Genomic DNA, 21637 nt, shown 5'->3' with positions numbered 1-21637 from the left:
TTAGTACTCGTGCTTCGCATTGAGCAGGTTTTTCACAAGGATCAAATATATTATGAGGATAGGTAATATATGATATGACATCAGGATTTGATTTTTTTGAAATATTCTCATGAAATTCATTAGGACTGTCATTGCAGAGCGTAGGATCGTTAGGAAAATTAGCATCTATCCAAACCACATCAGGTTTTCGATCATGATTAGGTTCATTTAACATATTTTCCTCAGAATTGCAAGTAATTTCATTAGAAATATGTGAATCATTAGGAAAAGTCATACCTGGTACAGTAGCATGAGAATTCTGATAAATCGGTTGATTAGGAACTGTTGTCTCACAAGAATTCTGGATTTCATTTAACTCCGAACTGCCATATGACTCTGCACTGTCTTTTGAAATCGTTGATAAAGATAAATGATCATCATGAATACTCCACTCAGTAGAATCAGAATTACAAGACTTAATATTAGTTGCAGTAAGATGAACATTAGCATTACAAACTGACTGAACTTGTCCAATATCACGACATTTGAAGCACTTAGAATTACGAAATTTACATGAATTAGAAGAGTGGAACTTGCAACAGGACAAACACTGACCAAACTTGTCCCTATCCTCGTGAACTGCATCCAAATTCAATGAATTGTCTGCATAACCTTGAGTATGCACTAGGTTGGGATGACGTAGTAATGTAGTGGACTTTTTTATATCCTCATGAATCATTTTACGAAATCTTCCTCCTTTACGACATTCGAAATTTGTATGCTGAGCATAGTCTAGCAGTAGATCCTTGAGAGCTGTATAAGAAAGCGAAATGGGTTTTTCCGGCATAGCCAGAGTTCTTAATAAGCTGTATGCTTCTTTTCCAATGAATGTGAGGAAGTGTGGCACAATATTAACATCCTCATCATCTTCCTTGGTCATAGCCCAGATTTCGAACCTTTCAAAGTAATCTTCAAAAGCTTCCGAAGTTGAATGAATATCTAGCTTTTCCATTGCAGGCTCCATCGCGACGCCAATATAGTATTCGAATTATCGTATGAACTAGGAATTCCAGGATTAACGCAATTGAATTAAGAAGACACAGGCACAAACGAATGTATTGTATTTAGAATTCGAAATCGAGCATTCAACAAGTACAAAAGAATCATTAGTTAATTCAAACACCACAGTAAGAAACTATTGAGTGTTACAACTGTCCTCATTCATATTCAGTACTGTAGTTGCTGGTCAGTCATAATTTTCTTTCAAACCCACCGTTTCATCACATGAAACGTTTAAAAATCTAACCAATTGCTTGGTAACTCTTCGTCTTTCTGGAAATTGAACTAGAAGTTCTTAGTTAGATCCTGTCCTTTGCTTCTTAAACTTTCTATAGCGAAAATATCCATTATACAACGGTCGGGTACTGTAAACAGACTATTCAACAGATTTCTATTTGTTACCATCTTCACTTCATTCTATTTTTTGTTACAATACATAGTTTGATTTTCTCCCCAATAATGGCACATGTAGTTATTTGTTCACATTAATTCTAGCTTGTATGTCCGATTTTGCGTTGGTGCACAGAATGACTTGTCTACTGGTTTGTGAAGCTCTATGAATTTTTTATATCAGTCCGTCTGTGGAAACAAAGCTTTTATGTTTGGCCAGGCAGAACGCTTTTCTAACTTTAAACGCAACCTAGAATTATAGGTTTATACCCCACCTGACAAGCACACAAAAGCGAGGAAACGTAAGAACACAGGTCAAGATATTGTCACAGGGTGACTTAATGGGAAATTTTCGAAGAATACAATTAATGAATTTATTTATATAAGAAAATTTCTGTACTGCATTTTTAACACATAATATATATCACTGGTAAATAGTTAACTACCGTCAATTATAATGCTGAAAACCGAAAACCACATGTCTTCCTCACCCTATACTATCACAAGCAAAGCATAAGACATTAACCAAATAAACTGAACATGATCAAGAAAAAAAGGATACATACGCCCCTCAAACAAACTGACAACACTAACACAGAAATGTAATTTATACATAATGAACTGCATGCTTTCGCTTATATGTCAGAATGTTTGAAAGTCAAGTTACCACCAGTTTTATTGCGCAAATTATCTGGAAATTTTGCCTTTGTGAACAATATAACCCTTGAAGCATAAAAAAGCATCACACGTCAGAAAGGTACGTAACACCAACGTAAATGCCTTCAAAATGATCAATAAAATGTCCAACTCATTCCCATCAAGAGTAGCGAAGTCAAAGCAAATAAAGGTCTCAGACGTTACTTTTGTGTTCACAAAGAATCAATCGTGAGCCTTCCATTACCTTGATAACATTCTGGTACTTAGTCAATGTACCTGCAGTATCCAAAGTGTGAGCTTTAGTCGTTCGCGTTAGAACTGAACGCTCCAGCTACTGAACACTCATTTTGTTTGGAGATGGTGAAGATTCTACAGGTATTTGTTGTTTTACAACACTTTCATCAGCAAAACCAATAATTTTATCATGACTAAGCAATGAAATCAAAAGTCAGAAGAGAGGAGGTTCGAAGATACATTTGATAGTTTATCAATATATCGACTAATCTAAACTGTCTAGCGGCTGCAGGAGTTGAGCAAAGCCTTCACACTCATGACCTAGTGCGGATGCGTAACCGAGCACCTTCAGTCAGTTGAGTCCATTAAAACTAATATGGTCAGCACCAAATGTCGAAGCCATACAGGGTTGTTGACCTTGGGGATTCATTTACAGCTACGATGGCAATGTCAAGTACTCTGTCTAGCGTCTTACATATTGTTGTTGCTATTGAATAACTGTCTGTCGTATTTATTTATTGTCTAACGCATCAACACTAATGGAATAAAGTAAGGTGGACACGCGACAGAGTATTTTTTCAACATCACAATAGACTACAGTTGATTGTTACTAAAAGTATATTTATTTAGAACAAAAGACGAGGGAGCCTGGACCAAAATACCCTCGATATCTTTAATTGAAAAAAAGGGGATGAAACCACGGAGCTCCTTTTCATACGAAGACTTCTAACACGAGGTCGCGCGCTTGCTTTAGTTTCATAGCTCCAGAGAGTGCACTTTCCAACTGTTACTCCACGATCACATCTACCGTTAACAAGTAACTGTTTAAGGCTGTCAGCTTTAGAAGGTATATAGCAACAGCCAAATTTTCTCATTAATGCGCATCCTATCATAAAACTTAGGCAGTGATTCCAAAGAACGGAAAATTTATTCTCTGACTGACCAAATGTTGTTTTCTCACTTTATTATCGTGCTTTTGATAACTAGATGGTCCACTTTGAAAGGAATTTCATTTCTAGACTTCGACATCAGGAATTTTTGTTCCAATATTGTTTTTCTACACTATATGGATATAATTAAGTGAGTCGTAAAATCAACCAAGGGGAATGTCGTTTAAGATTCCGCGAATCGGTATCCAACGCAAGTTATTCGAGTAATTTTACGTTTAACGCAAGCTACTGCTGTATCAGTTCTAATTTAGATGGCATTCAAAACAATCAGAGTTCACAGGATATAAGTTTTAGTGTTCAAAATAATAGCAACATCCATCAATGTAAAGATGAATTCGAAGACCAGTCGAGTCAAAGTCATTCAGAATATGTAAGCTTTATGCTCTAAAATGAACAAAACGATTTCTCAAGAACTCATCATTCTGGACTTCGCTTCGTAATATTTGGAAACACTCCGATCGTGAAGACACAAGCTTGATTATAGACAAAGACGATGAACATAATGATGAATTAAAATTAAGGTAAAATCTTCTTGTCATTTGCAGACGTAATCATCAGCAATCTACTAAGCGACATAAGCGAGACCACGAATTACTTAATGAACAAGGTAGGCTTGGTATGTTGACAAAAAATTGTTATGCCGTTTTCAGATAAGTATGTCAGAAAAAATAATTGCATTTGCGAACCTAAACGGCAACTCACTTAAAACTACTTCAGAATCAGTAAAAAATCTATCTTGTGGAAAGAACATTATTATCGATAAACAAAATGTATGTGTACTGTCTTATGGTAAACCGTTTAGTATTTAAATGCGTTTTCGGAAAAAGTGAAAGAGTTTCCTCTTTCCATGACTGAACGTTTAGATAGGTATGAACCTTTTAAAAGACGAGCCTTCAGGATCTTTTCGAAAGTTGAAAATTCTATGGCTGATGAATCAAGCAACTTTGATCGTTTACCTGCGTCATCTCGCAACGATTTAGAACACGCTGTTGTGACTCTAAGGAATAAACACAAGTCTTTACAAGAAAGCAGTTAGTGTTTCTGTAGCAACTAAGTGAAACTTTCAGACAATCGAGACGAATTCATGTTGTGTGGAAATATACTGCGCAGTAATGGAGTCCCAACACAAAATAAGAAACAGCCAGCACATGGACTTAATAAGTACATGGTACTATTGACAGTTTGTCTTCTTGAACTTTTCTAAAGTTGTCTAGTACAGGATCAGAACTCTCTATTCACATGAAGTTTCGAACACCTCTTTCGATTGCTGCGAGAAAACCTAATATCCGGTCTGTACCAAGGTTGATAAATAATTCACGGTATGTTTACAATTTATTGGTAGTTTAAGAAAGGTAAGAGACAAACGCAAAAAAGCAAGTGTTTTCAGACCATCCAGTTTGATATTTGATTTTTAAGTGATTCTTTATATATACAGGTACGATGAGTTATTTTAACTTGTGGAGAAAATGATACTGGATCAATCATGAAGCTCACAACCACCGAAAATTTTATGTTCTGAACTCTATAAGGTAGATTTCTAACGGGTAATCCACGAAGAATGTTGGTGTGATACTTTGAATATCATCTGGAGTTTCTTATAGCTTATATTTGCCTCAATAAACATGGAGTATTTAAAATAGGGTACGGAACGGGCTTAGTTCAGAAATATTCAAAGGTCATTGTTTAACTCTTTTGAATAAAGGTTTGATAGAAAACCTGAAGATTGAAACCTAGAAGAATGTGGAACCATGTAGCTTTTGGTTGAGTTTCTGAAGATATTTCGAAATTCGAACTTTTAATACACCGGTATAGTTTGGAGAGTTGTAGACACATAATGACTCGATACTGCGGATAGTTTTCACGAAAATACTCAGGAAGGATAAAAAAACTTTCGTATACGACATGGTAGTGCATTTTTCAAACATATCATATTTACAAAAACCAACTGCTTGCTTAACACGAAAATGTTGAGGGTTACGTCATGAAAGCAGAATCGTGTCTATAAATGCTGTCTATTATTTGAGGAGTCATACGATTTTAAGAAAGTAAGTGACAGGTTTTTTAGGTCAAGCAAATTTTTAAATAAAAAACGGGAACATGTCGTAGCGGTTGTTACGTAATCAACAGAAACTAGATAAAAGTTCATAATGTCATCAATTTGGATAATGTATAGAGAATTCAATCAGTTCGTGAGCTAACACCATTCATTTCCATTTCAATGATTTAGAGAACAAAAAATATATAATGAAGATTACGCAGATCACAGAACACGGAAGACAAGCAAGTTTCAATTGAAAGACGAATCCAAATACTACCAAAATACGGATTATTATATACATTCACCTGAAGTGACATCTGATAGCAGTGACTGTATATCTTTATATAGTATATCTGATATATAAATTACTGAACCCAGTATTTTCAATTTTTCGACGTACTGAGGACATAATAAATAGAAATTGTGCAACATGACAATAGTGTGTGTAGATACTGCAAAGTATTATGAAAAATTAATGCCTTGCAAAAATGTTATGAGAGTATTCAATCACAAAAAAAGCTAGTTGGAAATGATTAAGTTGCATGAAGAAAACAAGGCGTATAGTGACCCTGACTCATGTATATTGCTGTTTGGGTTAAAATTCATCTCGTTGCACAAGCCAGTAGCCATCTGGACTAAGTAGCTAAGTGGATAACGCGACGGGGTTTAAAGCGAAAGTACTGGCTTTAAGTTCTGGGGTGGAAATAACACTAGGATGCAGGTACAACCAACTGACAAGTCCCAAACCAGACGGAGCACGCCTCCCAGATTCCACTGCTCGCCGCCATCCATCTCTTCTTAAAAGGCGTAGAGTTGTGGAAGACGATATCCTTTGTAGTAACAATAGTTCAGTATCCTTTCTGAGACTATGAGATACGCTGATTGCCATCAAATGTAAACTGTTGCACTGCCAACCAGTATGACAGTCAGAAGTAGTTGAGTACGTTGACTGTGTCTCTGACTCTCGAAAGTCTTAAATTAGTGACTTACAATAATTCAGCACAAGTATGAAAAGTCCGTCTAGGTTTATTGAACTTGTGTCATCCGTGACGCTGGCTGAATGCTTATTTTTCTGCTGAAAAGAAATCCAATTAGTATAACTAACATGAGTGAAAAACACATTCTGGAAGCAGAGGACATGTGAGTCGCAACGTTTTCGAAGTATTGCTAACGTGTGTTGGAACAATTGATTGAGTAATGATGGTTCCATGTAAAAGTAGAAAACAGATTAGCACGATAGTTAACTTTGATCAACTAAAGTGGTTAAGAGATGCGTCAACTACTTATGGCCGTCAGTGAGCAAAAATGACTAGCGTCTAGAAAGTCGAAAAAAGTCAGAATGACGTTAAGATATATTATTGCTACATAAAGGCGATATGCATATGTCTGTGCTATGTTGGCAAACGTAAGCAACTTGTTTAGTCCTCAAAAGTTAGTTATTTTGACTTGAATTCACTTTCTGTCATCGTTATAACCATTACTTCCTTTCAGCATCATTCAGATCTTGTTTTTAACTACTTAATGTCCCTTTACTGCATGCGTATCAAGAGTGATAATTCGCATAAGTAAATATTTATGTTAGGTTCAACATTGTTCCGCTCTTCTTTTTGATCCTACTTTGATGGAGTGTGACAAAAAAAAACATTTTAGACTAGATATTTTACTTAAATTTGTTTCAATCTAACAGTATTCTTTAAGACAAACTTATTTAGTTTTGTGAATCTCGAAAAGCATCGAGTATCGCTGTAGTTATTTACGAAATATTTTATGTTTTAAATACGATTTGTATTACACAATGTCTTAAGATAATTTTCAAAGAAACTTGTTTCCTAAAAATTATATTAAACAAGAAAATTTATATAAACCTATCACTAGACGTTTTTTGAAATGGTCTGTTTCTCACTGTTTTTAATCATTGAGAAAAGATTAATGTAGTGGCTTTAAGTAATGCTACTATTTTCAATTTTTTTCGATTAAATCAACCTTGAAAAATTTCAGGGGTTATTACATTCATTAAATGTACGATGTAAAAGAGTAGAATCGATATGACGCTGAAATGATCAATGCCCAGAAATATTCTAACAGGACAAACTAATGGCGATTTATTTATATACAATATATTCAACAAAAACACCATGACTGAGTACGCGTCACATAACAAAAGAAAGAAAATAAATCATGAATAGAAATAAAGATAAAAAGCTAATTAATGATCATCACATTTTTAGTAACCATAGCACATATATTGATTGTCAAACCTATAAAAATTATAGAAAGAATACACATACTGTAATATAAGATTTTTTTAAACCAAAGGATAAAATTGTAACGAAATTCCGAAGATAATTTTGTAAAAATTCATATTACGATATGACACATCCACTGTCATTTTTCGGATCTTTATCAGTACTAAAAATAGGCATTTCACGAACTGGCTCAACTGGTTCATCTTTGGTTCCAGAATGTTTGTGATCCTTTGAATTTTTCTGACAGAAAGACAGTAAAGGTACCAAACACAGACGGAGTAGGAATTAAAAATTACTTTATCACAAATTATGAAATACAGTTTAATGTAATATGTAAATGATTTACAGATCGCGAAATTACGTGTTACTCACACTTAGAAGAATCACTGATAACATGACGAACTATTTTTTTCTATCTTACTTCACCTTCTTTGAAGCATCTGATAGGATCAGAACCTACATATCCATATTTTTAAACTAATGATTGAACATTACGAAGTACATAAGGTAGAAGTTTGAAACATCATTCTCCAGGTCCCCCGTTTCGTCAATCAATGTATTACCTAATTAATACAAATATCATCAGGTAGATTTCTTATTCATAATTCCTCTATAATTTCAAGTATAAACTACGTACCGAAAATATTGATTCTGACAAATGAAGTCACTAAACAAGTCACGTTCCAAAATGAATTGGTTTAGTATCAAACATGAGTGATCAGGTCAGAATTTGCCGTCCAAAGATAATCAAAAATTTAGCAATTCCCAGTAGTTTACATCTAGTATTACAAGATAAGTACAACAATCAACTATTGAAATGGGTTCAAAAAATATAAATATAAACATAGACTGTACTGTTTACTATTAACTTGTATGCGTCAGTCAGTCAGTTACAACGTAGGACCAGGCACATATATGCATCGGTCCAGGTTGCCATACCTCATTAGCACAGCAAGATGAACACCGGATTCATAGGAGTGGTTAGGTCAAAGGTGGTAATATATAGGAGAAAGATTGCATATAAGGATACAGTACAGGAAGGAAGGATTAGTTAGTAGAAAGAAAGATATGAATTGATTTTAATTTCTTAGTTTAAGGGAAGACAGGGAGTGTATACACCTACGCCATTGTGATCGATTCTGAGCCATGTCACCAAGAGTCTCCAACCATCGGTTACGAAAGTCACGCGGACCCCAACCAAGTAGTCTGCATCTACCAACATGGCTCAGACTAGAGGTTAGTGTCTTCAAGCACTGATGCCACGTTTTGATTTGGTCGCCCCTAATTCTCTTCCAACCATCTCTAACACCCGTTAGCATTGCACGACGTGGTAATCGGTGTTCAGGCATACGTAACACGTGGCCCAACCATCTCAGTCGATGAAGATTCACAACCTCATCAACTGATTTACCATCATTCCCTAATACTCTGTGTCCAACCTGACTATAACTTACCCGGTGATCCCAACAGACGCCAGCAATATTTCTAAGGCATCTGTGGTCAAATACTAGTAGCTTACGAGTGTCTTCTACTCTTAAAGGCCATGTTTCGCTGCCGTAAAGTAAAACAGAACGGACTGCCGCGCAGTATACTCGTCCTTTTATTGATAGACGGATATCTCGCCTTCGTCAAAGGTGACGTAAGTTGGCAAAAGCCAAGCGGGCTTTTCGAATCCGTGCTGAGATTTCGTCCGATACCAGCCCATTAGGGCTGATCAGACTTCCAATTAACTTGTATAAATTAGGAACTGAAGTTTAAACATCTGTCATATATATGATCGTAGTCGAAAACAGCAAAATAATCTGTTTAAACATTTCTCCTTAAAGTATAACTTTTAAAAAAAGTATCAAATTTTATGTGCACACATATAAACACTCGTTCAATTTTTTTCATAATTGATCAGAGTTCTATTTGTTGTGCTACTAATTATGTGGAGAATGCAGTAAAAGGAATGTTATTTAGTGAATGAAAACTGAAAGTCGAATTTAAAAGATCTAAAGTTATTTTAAAGTTTCGAATTGTGCTACGACTTTTAAATGATTGAACTAATCTGTATTGTCAATAACAAAAATTCGTAAGTAAATTTATGAAAACTTTCTTCAATAAAGAGTGAAATATTTGTTAAAGAATGGATACTTGATATAATTTAACTATTTGTGGTTTTAAAATGTCATATAAACCAGAAGGATGAAAGACATCATAAAATTATTATATCTCTCTGACAATCCACCAAACGATACCTATTCTTTAAAAACTACACATAAAACAATAGCCTTTTTACATAAAACTGTGAAAAGTAGGTAAAAAGATCCTTTAAAATGTTTAAAAACATAATATAGGGTTTGGAAGTACACACATATTTGTGCACTATCCAGTGACTCTATACATGTGTTGAGTAACACTGACTATTGAAACCGATGTATGTAGATTTAGTTCTAAGCAGTGGTGTTGAAAGCCCTAGAAATTTACTTGGAAAAGTTTTCCGAATCTGAAAAAAGATTAAACATACTTAGTTCAGTCAGTGTTCAATAGAAACTTTCTAGTTTTTGGAAAACTACAAAATTACTTGTCATACCTTGACTTGACAATAATCGATTCTGTTATAATGGTATTTTCTCAGGAGCTACTAGGATATGAAGATCACAACACAAACCTATAAATATTCATGCTTCCTGCACCTAAACTAACAATGGAAGTATAGCTTCTTTTCATACCTCACACTGTTAGTATTCTTTTGGAGACCAAGTATGGGAGATCCCTATGGAACTGAGAAGCGATTATGATGTTAATATCAAGCATTTAAGTACCAGAAATCTCAGGTGACCCACAGTTCAGAGAAAAGACGGGTAAGCCACAGCTTTTGGCCTATTTGTCAAAAACGAAGTAATACAAATGAGTACTGTGGTATTGCGATAGTAACTACTAAGAAGCTTATAATGGTGTCAGAAAGTTAACTTACGGAGTTTGATAAAATATTCTCCACTACTTTGCTAGTATCAAAACCAACGTAAGCGTCTTTCCATCTGGGATCTAACTCAAAATTGAGCTCAGGTTCTTTGGGCGCTGCAATGCCATATTCCGCTTTTATTTCCAAAAATGGAGCGACACTTGGAACTTTCTGATGATATCTAAATTTATTAAAAAGATTATCGAGGAGCAAATGAGTTAACATGTGAATTGTCACTGTAAAGGAAAAATTAAAACGGTAACGCAAGCACAGCAAATTAATACTCACTGTTAAGCGACAAAATGTGTCCAAATAATGTAGTTGGTGATTGGCTAGTGAGTAAAAAAACAACTCCAAACATAGTATGGATGGTGAGCTAACTTGATATTGTGGATGGCTTCTTGGCATTCTGTATGTGGCAATATGCATATGGTTATTGATATCTAGTCCTTGATCAGCGATCAGATAGGTGTCTACGGTAACATAGTCTAGTCAAACTACATGTTACAATACAAAATATAAATCCATTCCTAAAATAATCAGGATAATTTTTGAAAGCGAAAAATTGTTCGCGATAAAGTTGGTAACTATTCGGAAGCACATTAAAAATGAGGCTTTCTAAAATGCAGCTATAGAACTTGACATAAATACTACTTTTATGAGAAATATTTGAAAAAAACATTACTTTCTGAATCATTCATATTTCCACCTTCATATGATTTAGCAGGTTATTAGTTAATAATCATCTTCACAAAGAGATTAAGTAACAGATATTTTCGGTATACCTCAATCGAAACCGATACTGAAATATCAGGATGTATGAAACGTTTCACACTCCAACATTGTCCGACGAAGCCAGATCGGTAAAATGAAAATTGGAGAAAGTAAGTGTCGGACAAAGTCTATTGATTTCAAACGATTCCCAGATTTATATAAAGATTAGTTATAAGTGGTATCCAAATACTTAGGAAACTCAATTGGTTGAAAATGTAATTCAGCTTAAAGGTAAGAAAAGTGTAGTAAAAGGCAACGCAGAGTTATGAATACTAACAAACGATAACTTTTAACCGTTACACCTTTTTTGAAAAATTCCCCAAATGTACAGCGAAGACTAAAATAATTAAAGTGAAATGATAAGAGTTTTTTTAAAATAGGAAAACTTCAAATTTTCCAGTTTTGTTAGCTTTTTTCTAGTTCATATCTGCTGTTCTATCATCCATATGGTTATTTTTTCTTGCAGTTCGTCAATTTTCTTATCTCAAGATCACTATATTAATATATATAATAGATTGTTCTATTTCAATACTGACTTCTCAACTTTTTAGAATATCAAGCTCTGTTTGCATTCATTGATTATTCCTGGGTTGCATATTAGAAATTATTGCTGAAGTGATGTGTGTTAGTTGTTGTATTATCGAGTTTGCAATAGATTCCATCCGTATCAGAAGAATCCTGATCGTTCATAATTAGAAATTACTGTAAGCCCAACTCAATCATAAACTAGAAACCGAACAATTTTCACCTAGGTCTACCAATTCAAACTAATGCGTCGGGTCAAAGAAAACTGTGATTAACCAAAGGATGAATATCAATGTGTCTGGCTGCACTAAACATAACGGATCCATACATGGTTACTAAGTAAATTGCTGAATTGAAAACTCAGATTAAAAATTTTGTAACCTCATTCCGTATAAATAGTTCTAAGTAATGAGAGACCAAAAGAATTTTTGACAAAACTCTAAATAATTAAAGTTCACAACAACAAAAGAAATAAATTCTGTTCTGAAATATGGATACAATGAACACGTGTTCACGATGTATTTCACTCATCGAAAGTATATATAATTCAGTAAAATTGATCAACTTATAAGCTACTATAAATTTGATAAAACTATGTATCGTCATGACCTTTTAGACAATTTATACTTGGAAACAAACCTATTGCAACTTACGTTTCTAGAATATTCAATATTGATATATCTTGTGATAAAACGATTATGATATTGACTGACTTACCATCAAGAAAGTATGATTATATCCATTTAATCAATATTACTAATAACATACTTAATTTCATTTGAGAAAATAGGGTATAAAAATAAGCAGAAATTAAGCGATGTCATAGTGTTGTAAAATTAAAGAAGACTGTAAATGATCAATCTCTCAGCTGCGATACAAGCATCCTGAGCTGATGGCTTCGATACGGCGTTATATCATAAATTTTAGTATATTTTATGAGTAGCTATCAATGGGGTCCATAATCCAAGTTACATCCTATTTGGCACTTTTCAGTTGAATGTACCTAAATTTGTGATGATGTCCACATTAGGATTCGAACTCAGTACTTTTTCCTCAGTAGCTGATACAATGATGCCTAAAAGTATCCTAAAAATTAAGTCTTAATTGAACTAAAGGAATTCAGAGGTTTAGGTTAGCAATATGGTTTTATGATCAGTTATTACTCGGCCACATTTCGTATCACTACATATCATTCATCAACCAACATTCCACTTATTGATTTCAACAATCGAAAATTCTCTATTTAAATGATGAAACTCTCCTTTACTAAAGTAGATCGGTGGATAACCTTAAAGATGTATAAAGCGAAAGGTACTATTTAATTTCAAATGATTTAGGGTTAAACTGTCGTTGATATTTTGACTGGAATTTCATCAGTCTTGATCAACGGAATAATCTAAATCCACTACGAATTAAATTAAAACACATACTCATGGCTACTTATATTAATTAACTAAGTGGATAACGTGATGGAGCGAAAGTTACTGGGTCCAAATCAGGTGGTAGACATCAACTCGAAAATCCAACTAACGAGCCAAAAAATGATACGAAACATGTGTCCTGGATTCTACAGCTAGACGCATACTAAATGAATCGAACCTTGCAACTAAATGGTTAAAAATGATATCATTCATGAAAAAATACTGGTCAAGGTTAATAACTTAGAAACACGCAATAACCTACATTAATCCATTTTCACGTTCACATTTATTATGTGTACGTTCAATTAGTCCAGGCAGACGACGGAAAAAACAATGATCAGGTGGTTTAGTTGACAAACTGACACCTTCAACTTTTGTGTATTCACGCGCAGCACGAATCGCCTTCTCATATGCTTTAAAAATATATATATATATACAACAGAAGAAACTTTACTTTAGCCGACAGAGACGTTGCGCAAACGTTAAAGATGATTTGCCAAAAGCTAGTAATTTCTCAAACACACTAGCAAGTATGGGAGTGTTGGATATAATATTATTTCTACAGTAAAATACTGAATCACCCAGCACTTTGATGTAATTGAACTAGATTCCCAGTTGATTAGTCAGTCATCTTAGAGCTTGGGAAGTGCTTATTGGTCTAAGATATTATACCATATCAGCACGACGAGACGAAACCAACATAATAATAATAATAATAATAATAATAATAATAATAATAATAATAATAATAATAAAAGCAGTCAACATAGCTGTATTATCAGTGATATTCAGGAAGTCTAAACATTGACAATATTGTTCTGAAAGGAATAGAAATATATGTATGAGGACATACGAGAACTCAAGATCCATGAGAAGATAGAGTGAATTCATCGACTGCGCTGTAGACGATTGTAAGCCGTCACCCAAATTCTCCAACACCCTATAACAATTATCGTGCAAACCTTAATCAAGTAGTCTATATACATCATCATGATGCAGACCGACAGTAAATAACTTCTTAAATTGATATCACGTTTTTATTCGGACATCCCTAGCTTTATATTTAAATTACACCTACACCAGCTGAAATCACCTGTCGAGGTTGCCGGTAGTTAGGCATACGAAAAATTTAATCTGCTTTACTTGATAAATGTACTAAAATCAGATAATCACAAAAAAAACTTACGAGCAGATGCCTCTTTAAGAATTGCTACAGCTTGACCTGCCTTTCCCTTTTCCAATAAGTCCTCACCATAGTAAACATACGCCTTTAAGAGAAGAAAGTTTTTGACAGATGAGAATTAAATTGAAATACCAATGACACTGCATTTATAGTGGTGAATTATTAAGTTAGATGATGTATGAAATAACCAGGAAATTTTATGTACAAAATATATATCATCTTTGATAAAAGTTATGGTTAACAAACAATGGAATGATTATCACAGTTCTATTGACTATTTTTCTACAAATAATATTCAAAGTAGATATCAAGACTTAGGATGGATTACTTTCCCCTCAAAAAAGTAACCTCAAAACGAGTAGAAACAAAAAATATTCACATATGTTCTAAATTTACAAATCCCGCGGATAATATTAAAGAAATTATGTCAAAATTATGTTGCTCATTAGCAGGATCTCTTTGATACAGATTAATTTCATCATACAATAATGCTATTTTCCATGAACCCTACTTTGATTTATCTCTTACTCATTATAGAACTGCTAACCTACAAAAAATATTATACTTAATAGCATATATAAGGTGTACTTACAGTGACGTCACAGTACAAAGTAAAAGGAGAGGACCGAACAGTGAAGGATCTCCTAAGTTTGTCTTTACCGAATGGGGATATCGAAGGCAGGAGAATAATTGCTTCGATTATGTATATTTACCTATTTTCTTACTGGTAATGATTTTTTACACACTACAGAGTTTACCTAGTTTATCATACGGTCTAAGGCTTTGGTGTTTATAAATCTCATCAGTTTGCTTCTAAATGACCAAATAATGTATCGAGTTGCAAACCAATTTACTACTGCAACATGTGAAGGGATCGAGGTGTCATAAATTCATCCGATAAGTAACAATAGTATTACGATGACATAATGGACCATGTGAAAATACCGGTGTGAATAATCTAGTCAAACTGATAATTTGCTAACGAAAATTAGGTCTAAATTCCTATTGAATGACTATCAGTAAACAGCTTAACTTTAAATCAAAACTGTTCTCTACAAATTACCTATGTTCAACCGGAAAAGTTATATTTGAGTTATTTATCAGACAGCAAATAATTAATTGAGCAATGAGATGAATGTTACAACAAATACAGAGAAAAACTGTCATTCTAATGAAGGTTAATAACACATGATAACCATGGCTAGTACAACGAACTTGGTGTTAGAGGTTTGATGCAGTTAATTATCGAAAAATAAGTTTAAACTAAATTAATACACATCAAAATATCTATATAAACATTTAGGTGTACAATATAAAATGTAAACATTTAGGTTGGATCCACTTTTATCACAATATACCATTTAAAAGTAAACAATGATAGTGATGGACCGTATTACCTATGACAACACCAATGATTAATAAACAGATGATGTAAAGAAAAAGGTTAACAATGCTTTCAAAATAATAATTATTCAGAAATTTGTTTTAGGGAAAGACTGATTAACGACAGGCTAGTTATCGATAATGTAGAATTAAAATGTTGCTTACCGTTATCTTCCAACCCTAATTTTTCTGATTTCAGCTTATAATTTTACTATATCTAGCACTACGGGACTTGAATCGATCACTGCATCTCTGTGCTAATGTGGTGTGGCAACTCGAACTGATGTACGTACGTACGAAGTTCTACGTTGTTACTGACTTACTGACTGACTTACCGTTATCTAGACATAATAACAATTTTCTATAAACACTTAATCTGTAAACCAAACAACTTTAATTTGAATAATCGAAAATAACATTTTAATAGATGCCAAGTTATAAGTTGTTTCTGAATAACTAATATTTTTTGAAAGATATGCAAAAAGTATATTGTCGTAATATAAATTCAAGTTATTGTTAGCCTTTTATTAGCTTCCAAAAACAAGAACTTCATGAAGGACACTAAAAGAACTTACATTTTACACAGGATAAGAAAATCAAACGCAAGGATTATAAGCTAATTTACAGAAAGGTGTAAAACATCAGTAGTTCAAAAGGTGTAAATTATTGATTAAAAAAAGACTAGGACAAATACAAATACCTTAGATTATAAGCGACTTCGATTATTCTTATCATATTTCAAAAATAAACCTAAGAATGTTTCAGCCTAAAAGAAGCGTTCAACTTTACAATGAGTTGTAAGCGCGTTCAGCTCAAATATATACTACAAAACTTATTCCTTCAAATGTAAAAACCTTCTTTGGACGATAAAAAGGATTCTCAATTTTTGATTTTGACTTTTTAACGACATTATCGTTGCATATTTTTGAAGCATTCTGAATGAATAACTGTGAGTCAACATTCGTGTTTTAAAAAACGTTTTGCCAAAGGCTAAGAAAATTTAATCTATTTTCAGTAAAGTGTAATACGAAAATTAGAGCCCATTACACAACTCAAATGTTTGATAATTATAAAATAGGGTGGACAATGCTGATAACTTACAAGAATGACAAAAATGATCAGTAAAAAATAAGACGAGTACTAATAGAATGGCAATTTCACTAAGATGAACAGATACTTATTTCTTTAGTATACATTAGTATATAGGGTTACAAATCTTTTCATCATATAGCAAAGTTACAACTTTGCCAAATTGAACCAAATAATATAAACTTACTTCCCAATTACAGTACTTAACGATTAAGTGTTCAACACTTTATGATTAAACGGTAACGTCATCATACTAGAATGATGCCTTTATGAAATATCGAATAAATTCAGCAGGATAAGACAAATGCTACTGTTTCAGAATTATGGCGATTCAGATATAAGTCATAACGAGTAATGTGATCGTTCACATAGGCAAATTTGCTACCCAAATGAACATAGTTAATCTTATTTTTACTTCTTAAATACTCATATTAACTATAGGTATTTTATTCACTGAATACACTATTATAAATAATGTATTCTTTCAATTAGTTCAGTTGATCAAGTGTCATTATCGTGTATCATAATCTGAGTTGAACACCAAAATATGTGACCGTCAAACACGAATAAACAACATTCACTCATTAAAGCACCAATAGAACAAATAATTACAAAAGTTATTTGTGATATATACATGAAATTCTACATGGAAATCACTCAAGATCCGAAATTCAAGTCAATCAGCTATAACGTAGGTCCATGCACATATATGCATCCGTCCAAGTTGCCACACCTCATCAGCACAACAAGATGATCATCAAACACACAGAAGTGTTTACTTCAATTGTAGTAATACATAAAAGAAGCATTGTATATAAGGATATAATGCATGAAGAAAGAATTAGTTCACAGAAAGGTATAAAGTAATTTTAATCTCACGGTTTAAGAGAAGACAAAGAGTGTATGCATCTACGCCATTGTAATCGATTCTGGGCCATGTCACCCAGAATCTGCAACCATTGATTACGATAGTCACGTGAACCCCAACCAAGTAGTCTACATCTGCCAACAAGGCTCAGACCAGAAGTTAATGACTTCAAGGACTGATGCCATGTTTTAGTTTGGTCTTAGACCACTTAGACTACTCGGCCACTCCACCTGGTGGTGGAGGTGGGATTAGAACCCACGCCTATACGCCCCCTAATGCCCTGGTATGGCCGAGAGTGGGGTGGGTTCGCTCTCCCCCTCGAAATACTCCCACACGGCCACGCGTATACAGCCTCTGTCAGGGAAGTCCTACTCACTGCCTTCTCTCACCAGGGGTGTTGTTAACAAAAATGAGAGGACGAAAAGCGAATGTCTGGCTCTTTAACCGGATCCCAATCCAAATAAATGGTGCATATGGGCTCCAGTATCCTGCGGGAACAAATGGCGTTATTATTTATTTATTTATTTGAACACATGAATATTAGTACAAGAGAGCGCCAATATATATGCGCCACACAAAACAATGAGAATTCGAAGAGAAGTAGAAAAAAAAAACTAAGGAGCGCAAAAGAAAAAGAGAACAATGACGAAGAGATTGGAGTAAGGTAGTGTGGTAGTAACGACGGAACGAAAAGGTACAATCAGAAGAAACCCTTCAGTTAAGGAAGATACAACCACCTTTTTATGAAGTAAAAGAAGGTTACAGCAGGATCGCCACTGGCTTCTATTCTGAGCCATATCTGATAACGTCTCTAGCCACTGTGTCGCACCATCTCTAGGACCCCAGCCAGGGAGTCGTGAAGGACCAACAGAAGCCAGTCCTTTGCAGCTTTCTTTCATGCCACGACACCATGTCATATATGACCACCTCTCCGCTTTTTCCAACCAGTCCCAACGTCGGCAAACAATGCACGACGTGGAATTCTCTGGGACGACATTCGTAGAACATATCCAAGCCACCGAAGTCGCTGTTTCAAGATGGTGACACCGATTGCATTTATCGTCTATGTGCCCGAACACACGATGCCGAACCTCTGCATTACTAATATGGTATTGCTACTGGATGTCAGCAATCCTTCAGAGACAACGATGATCGAACACAGAGAGTCGTCTAACGTCCTCAACTCGGAGAGGCCAGGTTTCACAAGCATAGAGCAAAACTGCTCTCACCGACGCGTTGTAGATCCGATTTTTTACAGCCACGCTAACATCACGAAGGCGCCAAAGATGGCCCAGATTGGCATAAGCCGCTCTGGCTTTCACTATACGTGCATTGATCTCATCACTCACACCCCACCAGCACTTATGCAGCTACCCAGATACACGAACTTCTCGAATACTTCTATCTGCTCACCATCCAGGGTGAGTACAGGATTGGAATCCTGCCAGTTTTGTAGAAGTACTTTGCACTTCGAAGGTGCAAAGCACATACCATACCTACGGACACTGATTGCCAACTGATTAAGTACGGATTGCATGCCTTGGGCATTATCGCACAGTAAGACAATATCGTCCGCATACTCAAGGTCGAGAAGTCTTTCTCCAGGCGACAGATCCACACCCCCATTACTTACATTCATCAGAGCTGTTTCCAGAATGTCATCGATGGCAAAGTTGAAGAGGAATGGTGAGATTGGGTAACCCTGTCTAACCCCACTGCTCGAATGGAACAATGGAGAGAGGTGGTTGTATGCCCTCACTCTGCCTGAGGTGTTTTTATATAGGGCTTTCAGGATGTTAATAAACTTCTCAGGCACACCCTTCTTCAATAGACAATCCCAGAGAACAGTCCTGTCCAACGAATCGAAGGCAGCCCTGATGTCAAGAAACACTACGATTGTTGGCCTTTGAAAAGTATGGCGCTGTTCTAACATTTGGTGCAGGGTGAAGATATGATCAATACATCCTCGACCAGAACGAAACCCAGCCTGCTCCTCGCGAGTCAATCTTTCTCGGGTTTTGAACAGCCTACGAAGAATGACGGAAGCCAATAGCTTGGACGCAATCGGAAGTAAACTTATCCCCGAATAGTTGTTACAGAAAAGACGTGAACCCTTTTTAAAGATAGGGACAACTATCGACTCATTCCATGACGTTGGTACACTCTCTAGTTCCCAGATTTTTGTAAACAACGTCGTCACTCCCTTAGTCAGAAAGTCATCACCATCTTTAGAAAGAGCCGGAGGTAAGTCATCTGGGCCAGGTGATTTGTAGCGCTTCAAGAGTTGGAGTTCCTTGCGGACTTCCGCCTCATTTGGTGGATCAGTCGTCACTGGCCATGGAGGGCAGGACAGTCTGACCGATGTTGCCGGAGCAGCAGGCCAGTTGAACTGCCCTTCGAAAAATTCTGCCCATCGTCCAAGACGTCGATGGATGTTAGTCATTGGCATCCCATCATCCTCGTAGATTGTTTCGCTCACACCAGACTTCTTGCTGCCAGTGGCTCGGATGAGCTGGAAGAGCTTCCGGTAATTACCAGATGCAGCTGCTGCTTCCAGCTCATTAGCACGCTTCGACCACCAGGCTTTTCGGTCCTTACGCAAGCTTTGCCCAATTTCCTTACATAACATCCTTCGTTTATGGTCAAACTCACGGTCACCCGGAGTAGACCGACGGGCTTCAATGAGTTGTAAGGAACCTGGAGAAACCCAGTGCTTATAAGCGGGACGTTTCGCAAACCCACAACTGACTGTACCCGCCATTTTCATGGCGTCATGCAATGCAACCAACGCTCATCTATACTTTTCGGTGGAGTGGTAGCTAGCCTAGAGGCTAGCTCAGTTCCATACTTACTTGCAACAGAAGTTGCAACCAGCTTCCTAATATCAATCCGTTGATGGCGGTCACTTCGTTGTCCACTGAAAAGTAAGGCAAGATTGGCTCAGACCAAGGCATGGTCAGAGTTCAGATAGGTACTCCAAAAGGAGCGGCAGTCTTGTACACAACCACGTCAGCGGTAGCTGATCGCGATGTGATCAATCTGAGTCCAGGCTTGAGATGCAGAGGGAGGACGCCAGGTGGCACATCGGCGATGACTGTGCCGAAAGTTAGTGCTAGCCAGAAACAGGTTGTGGTCTGTGCAAAGTTGCAGTAGACGGTCCCCGTTATCTGTCCTGTGACCAACAAGTCCCCATCGGCCACCTAAACGACTCTCTTCTGTGCCTAGACGCCCGACCTGAGCATTCAAGTCTCCGGCTAGTACTACAATATCTGTCGAACGCACTTTCTGGAGAAGAACAGATAATTGGTGATAGAATTCATCCCTGATTGCATCCGGGCTGCAATCTGTCGGGGCATAGGCGGAGATGACGAAAGATATCGTTTCTCACGCCGATTTCTTCTCACTTTGATGGAACTTTCTAATCTAACAGCACATAACCGACTGTTAATGGGGATCCAATCGATTAGTGCTGCCTCAGCTCTAGCGCTTAGTGCGACACCAACGCCAGCAAGACCAGACGAAGATGCCACAGGGTCCCTGGATAAGCGCACGTAAAACAAGCTTTTCGAAACGACAGATGGAGATCGAATTTGTAGTACTTCGCCAGAGTCTTGAATACAGGTCTCGGATAGACAACAAACATCAATATTAAGACTTTCCAAAGACATAGCCAGCCCTATCTGTTGTTCGACCTGCATAAATGTGCGAACGTTGAAGGCAGCCAGTTTGAATGGTGCACGTGGTTTCAGAAAAACTGCTTCAGTCCTCGTATTCGGTGGTAACATACAATTTTCAACCGGACAGTGACTCGAGAACGTTTAGATACAGTCGAATTTCCACCAAAGACGAGCCGCCGTATAAGTATAAAAGAGGGTGAATAATGTGGAAAATAAT

At 36.0% G+C, this 21637-nt stretch overlaps 2 protein-coding genes across 4 annotated transcripts in view; one reads left to right on the top strand and one right to left on the bottom strand.

Annotated features, from left to right (window-relative positions):
• Positions 1-2797: 2797 nt before the first annotated feature.
• On the top strand, positions 2798-5909 carry MS3_00001984 (uncharacterized protein). 2 transcript variants are annotated; one of them, XM_051209527.1, is made up of 11 exons: positions 2798-3399; positions 3438-3472; positions 3510-3639; positions 3681-3790; positions 3828-3876; positions 3920-4039; positions 4072-4136; positions 4167-4300; positions 4337-4437; positions 4476-4588; positions 5497-5909. In XM_051209527.1, exons 5-11 carry the CDS (start codon positions 3868-3870, stop codon positions 5669-5671), a joined length of 717 nt encoding a protein of 238 aa, XP_051073075.1. In that variant the 5' UTR covers positions 2798-3399; positions 3438-3472; positions 3510-3639; positions 3681-3790; positions 3828-3867; the 3' UTR covers positions 5672-5909. The 2 variants fall into 2 exon arrangements, with proteins under 2 accessions (XP_051073075.1, XP_051073076.1); XM_051209528.1 differs by lacking the exon at positions 2798-3399 and having other exon boundaries at positions 3400-3472; positions 4072-4300; positions 5497-5685.
• A 1027-nt stretch (positions 5910-6936) lies between these two features.
• Positions 6937-21637, bottom strand: part of MS3_00001973 (uncharacterized protein) — a 28289-nt gene continuing 13588 nt past the window's right edge. Inside the window, exons 8-11 of one of the 2 annotated variants that reach the window (XM_051209509.1) lie at positions 14407-14488; positions 13483-13633; positions 10513-10681; positions 6937-7793 (exon numbers count right to left, since the gene is read on the bottom strand). In XM_051209509.1, coding sequence (XP_051073073.1) covers positions 7671-7793; positions 10513-10681; positions 13483-13633; positions 14407-14488 — 525 coding nt within the window. In that variant the 3' untranslated portion in view covers positions 6937-7670. Of the gene's footprint in view, positions 7794-10512; positions 13634-14406; positions 16357-21637 lie in introns of both variants that reach the window. The other variant, XM_051209508.1, reaches the window with a different exon arrangement.

This window comes from Schistosoma haematobium, chromosome 1 (genome assembly GCF_000699445.3).
Source record: "Schistosoma haematobium chromosome 1, whole genome shotgun sequence".
Taxonomy (NCBI): domain Eukaryota; kingdom Metazoa; phylum Platyhelminthes; class Trematoda; order Strigeidida; family Schistosomatidae; genus Schistosoma; species Schistosoma haematobium.
This window is presented reverse-complemented; position numbering and strand designations above follow the sequence as displayed.

Excerpts from the sequence above, each read along its gene's own strand:
- MS3_00001984 (XM_051209528.1), top strand. The coding sequence starts at position 3,426 with ATGTCGTTTAAGATTCCGCGAATCGGTATCCAACGCAAGTTATTCGA. Across the intron at positions 3,640-3,680 it reads GTCAAAGTCATTCAGAATAT|AACTCATCATTCTGGACTTC; the intron begins GTAAGCTTTATG and ends CGATTTCTCAAG. Across the intron at positions 3,877-3,919 it reads CGAATTACTTAATGAACAAG|ATAAGTATGTCAGAAAAAAT; the intron begins GTAGGCTTGGTA and ends TGCCGTTTTCAG.